Here is a 12,469-nt window from a genome sequence, read left to right as displayed (position 1 = left end):
TATCACGATTTGGTTCTGGTTTGGCTTGGCAAATAGCCAATCCAGCACAACCGCTAAAAGTCACGCAGTGTTAATAAAATCGAATTCATTGAAAGTCGCAGGTTCACATACCAAGTCTATTATCTCATTGCACTGTTTGGTCATAAGCCAGATTCAGGTGCCTTGTGTGGTCAGCGTATCACGGTTTGGTCCTGGTTTGGCTTGGGAAATATCCAATACAGCACAACCACTAAAAAGACACGCAGTGCTCATAAAATGGGTTGACAGTCACAGGTTCACATACCAAGTCTATTATCTCAATCTCATGCTCCTTATTCTTCACCTCCTGGGCAAACTGTTCTCGGATGATGGCTTCAATGCGCTGGACAGTGGCGTCACGTGCTGCAAAGGCACGGAACAAGACCATTCATGCACACAACCCCAGTACGCATTACAGAATTAAGACTACATTTCCCGAAACTCAGTGGAACGTGACAATACAAATGTTTACTTAGGTCGACAGCGAAAAGTGATGCAAACACTACATTATAGAAATGCACGAATGCACAGAGAGGAAATATTAAATGTCTTTCTCGAAAACAGCCCCAAGATGTCTTTCCTCCGTCGTCCTTCACCCGCACCTCCGGTTGGCATGGTTGGCTAGACATGGTGCAGAAGAAGTTCAACATACATAACATTGACAGCAAGGTAAAACCAAAACTACAACGAAACGGATGGGTTAGTAACCCAGAGGAACTCCGTTGACTCATTATGCTGCACAACTTCCTCATTTTCAGTTTTTGTGCATTCCTAAACTCTGCTGCTAGACGGCCAATGAGGCAATGAACATATTAAGTGGAATGCATGATAGACAATACCAAATCTAAGTTTTGGGCCAACAGTCTGTTGATGAAATGTGGGCACTTAGTTTTTAAGTCAGGCGTGTCACCAGTACCAATGTCATCAACATCATCAGCACTCTTTTTCTGGAGAAAGGCCCCAATCACATTCGCACCACTTCCACAGGTCCTGCTGTAAAGCTACATTACTTTTGTGATAGCATGATTATTGTGCAGTGCAGTACATTACATAAATGACCATCACATATCCACCCTGACCAATTAACTGCCCCACCCAGTGCAGTATCTATGCATGGTGTAACTGTAATTTCCTACAGATGATCATAAATCCAACTGCTTCACACATCTGCCTATACCTCAGTTCTCAACGAGTCAGATATGCAAGTTTGTACTGCACCGTATTTACATGCAGCATTTGAAATGAGCCCTGCGTTTGGCAGATGGAACAATTGGTGTACGCGAGGCAATCATACCTGACTGCTCCATGACACGCTGCCGTTTATTCTGAACAACCGTGGACACATCTTCATAGTCGGGGTCCTTCCCCTCAAATAACCTCTTCACACCAGACATATCAGCTTCTCCTGTAGCAAAGGGGATGTTAATGGTTAGCACAATGGACTTGCAAATCAGGGGTAGTCGGTTCGATCTCCCGACAAGGAGTTTAAACAACAGACACTTACTCTTTGGTTCTTTCGGTAAAGTCACGTAGGTATAAAATAAAATAAATCACGACGTTTCGAGCGCAACACAAGCGTCCATCATGTGTTGCGCCCGAAACGTCGTGATTTGTTTTATTTTCTACCTATGTGACTTTACCGAAAGAACCAAAGAGTATGGATTCCTGCAGTCACGAAAGCTTCAAATCAAAACAGACACTTATTTCATCCATGCGGCCTATATCTACCCAGCAAAGTAAATGTCTACACCACAGTTGGCCAATCAGAAGGTAATGTGTGGTGTGGTAAAGTGTGGGTACTCCCCCATCTCTTCAGAGACATGTGGCCAGCGTTGAAGAGGAGGCCAAATATTCAATTGAGGGGATCTATTGAGCTCCTTATCTAGTGGAGCCCATTCTACCAGCAGTGGCATGAACAAGTATAGGCAGGGCTGAACCTTCACCTACCAAAAGACTAATTAGCATTAATAGATACAAATATAACAAAGCAAACAACATTACTGGTGAGTTTACTGCAGTATCTACATAAGTGCTGTTTGCATGATGTTTTCAAATTATTAAGAAGCATAAAAACAAGAAAACACAACCTCACTGGGAAATGTTTGTAGTTGGCAAATAGTACAGCAGTTCAGAAAAAAAATCCAATATGCAAATGACGAGAAAAGCCACCAAATTGGAAAAATTTTCGCAAGCTGTAAAACCGAGTTCAGAATGCACTTATTGTATCGTGTTACTCTACACACTGGTTTACGGTAAATCTATTCTTATAAGCGTGCACACCAGTGACCATTCTCTACACCGGTATTTACTTGTGCAAAACACATTTTTAAGTGGTGCGATTCCTTTCGTGACAGAATGCATCCAGGAAACAGGCCCGCAATGCAATCTAGGTGCGTAACTTGGAGAAACTCAGCCGACTCCTTTACACATCCTCATTTTCAATGTGCGTGCAATCAATCATTCCCTACACCCCCCCCCCCCCCCCCTGGCAAAACAGTCCCATCCCAAGGAATAACCCGGTTAAATATTTGAATGAAAGAATTAGAATGAACTCAGCTGCAACGATGCCAGTGCGGCAGGGAAGACGTGAAGTGTGAATGCATCACAGACCCTGGTGGAACCATACATCACAATCAGAACATTAAGATCTCCTCCATGAATGGGAAAATTCAAGACAAACCGAACTGTTTGAAACTAAACTATAAAAATCTGTTTAATAATTTTACCAGGTAAGACCCACTGAGTTACGTAGCTCTATCTTTAGAAGTAAACCTCACAACGGCTGATAGCTCAACAACGAAGTGGCTTAATCATGTGGCAATGTATAGCAGCCAAATACTCTAAACGCATGTTCATTCTAAATATTGAGAGAACAAAAAATCCACTCGACCACGGGGAATAGCAATGCAAACTCCAAATATACAACAGGATCAAGATCGAACCCACCACCTCCTGTATATCAGGCGAGGTGGTTGATATGTCGCCACCGTGGCCCCCTACAGGAGTACGATTGTTGCCATACAACCCAAACTATGGCTCATATACTAAACCCACAGAGATACGGTGACGCAAAGAGATACATGGAGACTCATTGAGATACACAGAGGTATATTAAAGCCAAGCCACGGTGCGATTGTGTCCATGCAACCAAAACGGAACTAGATTGCAAATCGCTGCAGTCTCCTCCTCTTCAACGAGGAATGTCAAAACGACGATCTCGTGGCCAGCAGACATCAACATTGGCATGCAGCTCCTGAACATATTAGCACGTGCAGGACGAGAATTACGCAAGTGACAACTTTGAGATTTGATTTTAATTACCATTACTGAGTATAACAAAACCAAGCCCCACTGATCCTACTACCGACAACGCTGACATGGCATAACCATAACAAACAACTGTTGGAATGGTGCCTTTTGCTTGCACCCATGAGCAATCGTCGAATATCGTTTCCCACGTGAATTTCAACACAAAAACACTCACCTGGCCCAACCACTCACTCCACTGTCATCCCTCTAACGAGAACACTGCCCATGTTCCAACATTTAAAAGATCCCTCGACACCACTGAGCTTGCACGACGGCAATGGCACAACGCAACTACGCTACAAAACAACCACAAATTAAAAAAACCAAAAAAATGTAATGACACTCGCCAGGGCCTACCATTAAAACCACCACGCCACTTTCCTAGATTCCCTACCGGGCGCGGCGCACCTCGGCCCGGGGAGGCACCCCCCAAGCCACCGGCGATCTCCTCGGTCCCGTGCCTCTTCCCGATTTCTCTTCCAATCCCGGCTCTCGTCGCTTTGCACCGCGATAGAATCGATGACTGCGCGTTCGCCTCTTTGTTCGCGTCGTCAGGGATATTGGGGGGTTTGTAACGAGGGGTTTGCGAGCGGAATGATCATAGACGGAGACCGTCTTTTGTACGCGGCCGCGGCCCTTTAAGTCCACGTGGGAGCTCAAGGGGTTTGAAGCCTAAGAAACGCAACCAATTCGTTTCTCGTCGTGGACAATTGGGGATAACAGGAAGAGAGATAAATTTATTTTGTTGTTGTTTATATGTCTGAATAATTCTTAGAAGTACTTGGGAGATAAGAGGATAACTCCGATTATCCGCATCCCCGTTATTATTGTCCCGTCCATTCCGATTAACATAACTGTGTTCACACACACGGTTTAACCCCGTATTCTTTTTCTTCTTCTTCTTGGTTCTTTCGGTGAAGTCAAGTTCATTTATTAGGTATAGCCCTGTGAGCAATTCGGCTCTTGAATCGGGTGCAACCGCAACAAACAAAAAACAAAAACATGAACAAGAAAACATCTTAAAGTGACCCTGTGCAAACAGAAAATCCAAGAAAAGACAGCAAAATATTGCAGAAAAAGCACCGTACACCAACACTGTGTGCAAAAATCCCATTGGGATGCAAGTCAAACAACAACAACCACAAGACAACTTTGATTAAGGCCATCAGTTTAACTCTGTACTACAACAAACAAACATGGCCAAATCAAAAAACTTTTCGAAAATCACCAAAATAAAGCCATAAAAGCAATGAAACAGTGATCATAGGAACTGTGACCGAATTTTCACAATAAACGACATAGACAACATGTACTACCAAACTCTGCAGCCATAGCTGGCTGCATGAGTCACTCCACAACAGCATGAGCATCAGTCAGAATATCAACATTTTTCAATGCACCTTTAAGATCAGCACACTAAATCAAAACACAGATCATACTTTGCAGTGATCATCCGGAGCGAAACATTGTATTTTAGGCCACTGAATTGCAAATCACGCAGAAGGGAAATAATAAAATAATAAATATAATCCCTCCCCGTAGAAAGAACCAAGAAGATGAATCCCTGCAGTCACGAAAGCTTTAAATCGAAATTTAACCACCTCTACGGGGAGGGATTATTTTAATTACTTCCCTTCTACGTGACTTTACCGAAAGAACCAAGAAGATGAATCCCTGCAGTCACGAAAGCTTTAACCCCGTATTCTTTGTACAGGGAAATTGAGTGTTTAGGTCTGAGTGTTCATGTCCATGCGACGTACTGCTGTTTCGTTACGGGCACATTTATAAAATGTCGCTTTGTTTGTGTTTCTCTCCTTGTGATGGAATTTTGTAAATTGAAATTGAGATTTGTAAGGGCACGGGGTGACCAATAAGGTCTGAATTGGTCTGACTTCAAACTTTCATGACTGCAGGAATTCATATTCTTTGGTTCTTTCGGTAAAGAATAAGGTAGGCACTGATAAGGGGCTGACAGGTACGGGTTCGGATAAGAGTGATACAGTCGGAGAACTTCGAATAATTATTAGAATTATACTTTGGAGATAAGAGGATAACTCCCATTATCCGCAACCTCATTATATTTGTACCTCAAGCCCCGATTAACGTATCTGTCAACCCCTTATCAGAGCCCTATCTTATTACAGACCAATTCAGACCTTATTGGTCACCCCGTGCCCTTATAAATCTCAACATTCATCAAACAAAATCTCATCACAAGGGAGAAACACAAACAAATATACATTTTTTTTGCCCGTATTGAAACAGTTGTACGCCGTATGGACCTGAAAACTCAATTTCACTGTACAAGAATACGGGTAAACCGTATGGGTTGACAACTTTGAGAGAGATATATTCTTAGAACTCTGAATAATTATTATAACTACTTTTCCGCACCCCCATTCTTACTGTCCTGCACCTCCGATTAAAACGCATTTCCCCTCTGCCCCGCATTATATAACCGGATTTCTGTTGTCCTTACATAGTTTTTACAGTGGATACAGGTATATTGCGTGAAAAAGTAATCCTATTATCCGTAAAAAGAAAATCCTCAATAACAGGATATGGCAATGTTCATCCGCCCCACATCGCCATCGATCAGAGGAGTTCTGAATCGATTCAGATAAATAAAAAGTAATGTCAAGTAACATTTTCTTCTCTCGGTTGTTGCTTCTTCCTTCATATTCATTCTCTCCCGCCAGCAGTTTTCAAGCATGAAATGAAAAATAATGGACAGGTTTAAATTTTCTGAGGCTCATCAGCACTGATGTTCATGTGGTGCCACGGCCTCGGAGCAACTCTGCAAGCGCCGCGACTCCCCCCTGGTGCCCACCCTGAGCACACACACGCAGCGCACACACGTAGTGTCCTGGCGGGGGATCGCCTGGCGCAATGGGTTTTCATCCGAAGGGTCCCTAGGAGGAAAGTCCCACGGTTTCCCGGTGCCAGGAGATTGGCCGACCCTCGCAGGACAGATCACATTGCGGTGCCCCTGAGTTGGCTTCAAATTGTATGGGTGCAAAAAGGTTCACCGGGCCAGCTGCATACACGACATCGGGAGGGGCTGGGGGGAATAGAAAGCGAGAAGCACAGACAACAAAATCGGGGGATCGCAGCGCCACGACCCGCCCACGACCCCCATACCGAATGCACACTCGCAGGTGTGTGATTTGCCAGCCGGGCGGCCATCCCGATTACGCTGTGAGTACAGCTTCGAGGTACGTGGTAGGACGTTTGAGTGACTGGGCACTTAGGTAGCAGTCGGCTAGGCTCTTCTCGCGAAATATTCCCCCAGGTAGAATATATTTGCGCCGCGAAAAAAAGTTAGCACAGAGCATCGGTGTGGTGTCCGTGATTTGTGTGTGCAACGACTGCGTGGGAAAACGCGCTGCGAGAGTGGACGTGGAGCCGTAGCACGAGCGCACGGTGAGGTAATTAATTCTAGATTTGAAGCTTTCGTGACTGCAAGGATTCATATTCTTAGGTTTTTTCGGTAAAGTCACGTAGGTAAAACATCAAAATTAATAAAAAATAAAATAAAATAAAGATCACGACGTTTCGTAGGCAACACAAGTCTCCGTCATCAGGTGGGACCGTCACAGCCAGATTAGCTGCATCAAGTGAGGCAATGATTCAAGATGTAATCCCTTAAAAGCGAGTTGAGGGGGGAGGAGAGGGGGGGGAGCTCATCAGAATGTGGTAGCCAATGAATGGAACGTATCGGGAGGGAGGGAGGGGGGCGGGGCCAAAAGGGTGGGCGACGGCGTGGAAGCGATTGTGCGCAAGCGACTAACTGCTGCACACGCCAACGCATTGGACAGAGAGGGGGGGGGGAGGCCTGATACACATGGTAGAAAAGAACGAAAATGCCCATGTTTATACCAATGCAGGTGAGGTAATTGCTCGCAGGTGTGGGCGTACCGCTGTGCGCCGCGTTAGCGTTGGCTGTGGTGTGCGAGCGTGTTAGGAAATAATTGCCCGCAGGTGTGAAAGCATTTGCGCCCCTGTGTTAACGATAGCTGCAGTGTCCATGGACGCTTGTTGAGGTAATCGCTCGCAGGTGTGGGCGCTAGCGTGCCACTGTCTGCTGCATCGGCATTAGCTGTGGCATCCGCCGGTGTTTTGGTTAACACCGTGCGGCTGTGAGCCAGCAGCATGAGTATGTCCCTCAGAGAGGGCACTAGCGCGGGGGGCCGATCACTCGGTCGGCGGGGGCCCGGCAGGAGCCGACCGACGCCGTGGAGGAGGGAGCGGAAGGGGCGGACGTCGCGCCCCACCTGCCTAGCGAGGGCCGTAGGGTGGACGTCGGCCCCCATAGAATGGTGTCAGACGTGGTACGACTCCCCACGCCTCCAAGGAAGAGAGGCGCCCCACCCCAAGCAGCATTAAGGTATGTGTTCATCGGGCAAGGGATACCAGTCATGGAAATCGTTTGCCCGGAACCTCACGTACGTGAGAGATATTAATGGCTGGACGGACACGCAAACTGCTGCAGCAGCTAAACATGCATTTGGATGGAATGGGCAGCTGATTTTGTGTAAACACTACCCATAAGTGCGCAAGCGCATTGGGGAAGCTAATGCACCGACTCGGCCAACGCTTTGGTGCATGCGACCAGGAGGAGGCAAAGGCAGCGTTAAACATGCGTCGCCGCCACCTCAGCGAGGACCTTTGCAGCTACGCCGAGGACGTGCGCTCGATCACACAGAGCGCACGCCCGGGGTACGATGCCGAGATCATTGATGACCTCGCCACCAAGAAAGTCCAGCGATATCAGACTTGCACATCGTGGTGGCAGCCAGATGCGAATTACCCGCGTCCCCCATTTAACACCCTTGTCGAGCACACGCGCGTGTGTCAGAGAATTGCTCATGAGCGCGTGCAGTTTCGAGGGCTGGGACGGGAGTGCACCATTGCAAGCCTTCTTCCAGAGGAGGAGGAGGAGCTCACCAGGACGGTAAGGGGGGGGGGGGGAGGACGAGGGAGCCTCCGGGACCCAGTGAGACAACCCCAGGATGAGTGGCAGGGATACAGACTGGCATAGGAGATATCGCGGGCCATGTGACCTATTTACGCGGGGGAGGTGACCCAAGTACACGACAATGTGAACAAACTGCAATCCACAGTGGAGGTAGTCTAGGCCGAGGTGGGAGGGCGATGTTCTACGGTAGGGGGGCTAACCGGGCGGGTGTCTCAATTAGAAGCAGAGTTCGGACAAATGCGCCTCGGGAGGGGAAGGGGGAGTGGGCAAGGGGCCTCCTAACGAGCCACCACCCTTCCCTGGGGCGTGCTATCTATGCAACCGATGGGGGCATCTCGTAAGAGACTGTCCCCAGATTGCCTGTGCTAGACAAGCATCGGGGTTAAACGCCAAGGTCCCCTAGAGAGTGGCCCAATTAGGGGTGCAATCGACGCGGTCCCAACACAAATCGACGATAATGAGGTGTGTGATTCGCCAGCCGGGCGGCTGTCCCGATTACCCAGGGTGCATCACACAAGAAGGAATATGGCTGGATGGACAAAGGGTAGCAGGGGCCGCCAGTGCAGCACTCCATGTAAGGGAATGGAAGCGGGCGGTGGTCGCTTGTAGGCACACAATTGGCCCGCGCGGTGCGGCGCGGCCCCGGGATTTTGAAGTTAGGGGGATAAAAAGGGGAGCCTGGGACAATTCACCGACTGTTGTCTTCAACCTCTGGACCGCCAAGACCTGTCGTCCTGCCTCCTCGAGCTGCTCGCAGCATCCATGTGATGCCAGCGAGTGCTGCTACGAGGCAGTGATAGGTAAAGTTTTCTCTCGTCCTCCCTCTGACCTTCACAGCATCCGTGCGATGCTGTGAGTACAGCTTCGAGGTATGTGGTAGGACGTTTGAGTGGCTGGGCACTTAGGCAGCAGTAGGCTAGGCTCTTCTCGCAAAATATTTGCGCCGCGAATAAAAGTTAGCACAGAGCATCGGTGTGGTGTCTGTGATTTGTGTGTGGAGCAACTGCGTGGGAAAACGCACTGCGAGAGTGGACGCGGGAGCCACGGCACGGGCGGTCAGTGAGGTAATCACTCGCAGGTGTGGGCATACCGCTGTTCGCCGTGTTAGCGTTAGCTGTGGCGTCCGCGGGTGTGTGGGTTAACTCCTTGCTGCTGTGAGCCAGCAGCACGAGTATGTCCCTCAGAGAGGGCGCTAGCGAGGGGGGCCTGATCACTCGGTCGGCGGGGGCCCAGCAGGAGGGAGCGGAAGGGGCGGACGTCCTGCCCCACCTGCCTAGCGAGGACTGGTGGGGTGGACATCGGCCCCCACATTCACCGTAGACTGCACCGGACCACTACTACATTGCTCAGCAACAATACCCATCATACCAGTAGTCCCTTATTGGCAATCAGCAGTTGCAGAAAATATGGTGAATAAGGTGTGTAATTTTACACACACGTGAAATACATTAACACTAGCATTAAAGCAGGCACTTTGTTGGTACATTGGGGTCCTGATTTAATAAACAAAAACAATCTGTCTCATTTGTATTGTCGCTTACGTTCTTTGTCCTTGTATCGCCCATTTCATTCACAACATTTGCAGTGACATTGTACAGGGGAACCTTGATCAACGCGGCGACTTTACCGAACGCGTCTTTGGCTCTATGCGGTTTTACCAAAATGAGGTATTTTTTTTCCAGTGACAAGGGAGTGATGTTTCGGCTAGTTCGCGGTTGGACGCTGCTAAAGATTATTCATCTCTGCATCGAAAAGGGGTGCCGTGAGAGTGCTGCATCCTGTCGGAAAGTCATGAATGAAGTAACCGTGAGCAGGATGTGTATTTATACCATGGGGAGCAGTGGTGCAGTGATTAGCATTACATTGCGTTCACGAATCCGGCGACCCGAGTACAATTTACCGCTCACGGCCAACATCAGTGACGGTGGTCTGAACTGGTCCCGGGCTTCTCCTCGCCTCAATGAGTACCTGGGAGCGGTGTGTAAACGTCGCCGCTGGGGAGATAAAGGCGGCCGAGCGTGGTGCTGGCCACGCTACCCACGTGTGTGCCGTGCCGGCCTTCATATGTGCTCGCTAACAACACTTGCACCAACAGTCTGTTAAAGGCTACACGGGGGGAGCCTTTGTCTTTGTGCCTTTGTGTGAGCGATTTGTCATATTATCTGGCTGTATAGCAAATAAAAAATACAATTACTTTACTATGCAAGTTAAACAATTGTGTTTTCATATTTAAGTTTTTTTTATTTAGTGCCCCTTCATAACAAAGGCTACAGGCCCCGCACTAGTTTAATCCGGCACTGACTATACTCCCACGGTCTCCTCGCCTTCAACCCGTAGTGACCAGCAAGTCGCATAAGCCCCGTGTCCCAAACGGTGTGAGAATGCCCTCACCCAACAGTGTATTGACAAAGGCTGCACCTACATCATCACCTTATTGCCATAATCAAGTGTAATCGATGCGCCATCAACTTGTTACATGTGCAGTGAGCGACTTCCGAGACACGTCGTGTAGAGGCCTTATTTATTCTCACACTGAGCACAACACTGGGCGATACATATATGTAAATGTCTCTAAATATCTACACATAGCCGACCCTTCTACACAACCCCATCGTCGGCGTCCAACTGCACAGCTGTCTGACTAGCGCAGCGACGACGACGATGAGAACCTTGCAGAAGATTGGCCACGTGGCCGGATCATGAAGAGAGATGCCGGCGATGAGCGACGCAGCCAGGACCTCTGGTTTGGTCCCCCTTATATACCTCCGGACAAGCCCCGCCTACGGCCACACCCCCTTCCAGAACCTTCGAGCAGGTTCCCAGAGCTTCCCAACTGACTCCGCCTTTCACCCTTACCCCAGATACGCCCCCTTATAATTGGTCATTATGTAGTGGATTCAACTGAGTCTCAGACGTACTTCTTACAGGCAACACATATTTAGTAACACCAACTCATTAACACAAAGGGGTTACTGCCCCTTTACCAGATAACCTAAGGTGGAGGACCACCAGGCTAACTAAGCTAGTTACTGGGAGTAGCTACAACGGACAGTCTTCGTCCACGTGTTGGTGACTTCTTCTTGGACGTAGATCGTAGATCTTCAGATGACAACAGCAACGCTGAGTCCCGGTCCCTGTGCGGACGTGGTTTATATGCTCCCGGGTCGTGGCTGGCCCCGCCCTTGGCCACGACACCTTCGAGAAACCTCTCGTCGTTTCTCGACCCTTCCCGTAGGATCTCACCCTGACACGTGACCACCCCCTAGCCCCCACCTGGGGCCCCTGTGTAGATCGTACTTGTCACGTGCCTTCCAGGGTCAACCAGAGTGCCATGGACTGGGATAACCTCATCCCATGGCTGACACTCTCACACTCCCTCCTGTAGGAGTCGGCACTGCACGCCACGCGTGGTGCCACTGAGCGCTATCCCAGCGCTCACTGAGCCCCCTCTAGGGCTGGTACTACACCCACCTATGGGGTGTCCGCGATGACGATGCATCGCACGCCGTGCCTCGCTAGAGCCGGCATTACTCAGTGATATTCACGATGTTGCTACATACGTGATGCCCGTGATATGAGTACATAGCACGCTGTGCCTCTATAGGGCCAGCACCACACAGTGACATCCGTGATGTCACTACAATTACATAACTTTCCCATAAAATGGATAAGGCAGCAACTGCAGCAGCAGCAGCAAGTGCAGCAGCAGCAGCAAGTGCAGCAGCAGCAGCAAGTGCAGCAGCAGCAAGTGCAGCAGCAGCAGCAACTGCAGCAGCAGTAGCAACTGCAGCAGCAGCAGAAACTGCAGCAGCAGCAGCAACTGCTGCAGCAGCAGTAACTGCAGCTCCCTTTGATGCTGTTAATCCTGCATAATGCACATGCATATGCAGTACTAATCACATTCCTGCATTTCCCATAAATATGCTAAATTCATTTTGATATGCAAATTCCTTTGTCAATGCGCCCAGCTTATATATATGCTCCAAGCTCGTGTGCTGTTTCATTCAGACTCTGTCGCCTCGACGGACCTGGTTTTCACCTGAGGACGGCTGCTTGCGTTGTGGCCGAAACGTCGTGAGAATTGTTTTATTATGTTTTATTTTTATTATTTTATTACTTCCCTTCTACGTGACTTTACCGAAAGAACCAAGAAGATGTTTCCCA

At 48.7% G+C, this 12,469-nt stretch overlaps 1 protein-coding gene across 1 annotated transcript in view; it reads right to left on the bottom strand.

Annotated features, from left to right (window-relative positions):
* YEATS2 (YEATS domain containing 2) overlaps window positions 1-3,976 on the bottom strand; it is a 60,562-nt gene extending 56,586 nt beyond the window's left edge. Inside the window, 3 exon segments of the mRNA XM_061575295.1 lie at window positions 284-381; window positions 1,313-1,423; window positions 3,722-3,976. Coding sequence (XP_061431279.1) covers window positions 284-381; window positions 1,313-1,412 — 198 coding nt within the window. The 5' untranslated portion in view covers window positions 1,413-1,423; window positions 3,722-3,976.
* Window positions 3,977-12,469: the final 8,493 nt, after the last annotated feature.

The sequence above is a fragment of the Lethenteron reissneri genome, chromosome 58 (genome assembly GCF_015708825.2).
Source record: "Lethenteron reissneri isolate LAM-NWPU_2019-01 chromosome 58, ASM1570882v1, whole genome shotgun sequence".
NCBI lineage: Eukaryota > Metazoa > Chordata > Hyperoartia > Petromyzontiformes > Petromyzontidae > Lethenteron > Lethenteron reissneri.
Note: the sequence above shows the minus strand (reverse complement) of the source record. Positions and strands in the feature narration are given on the sequence as shown.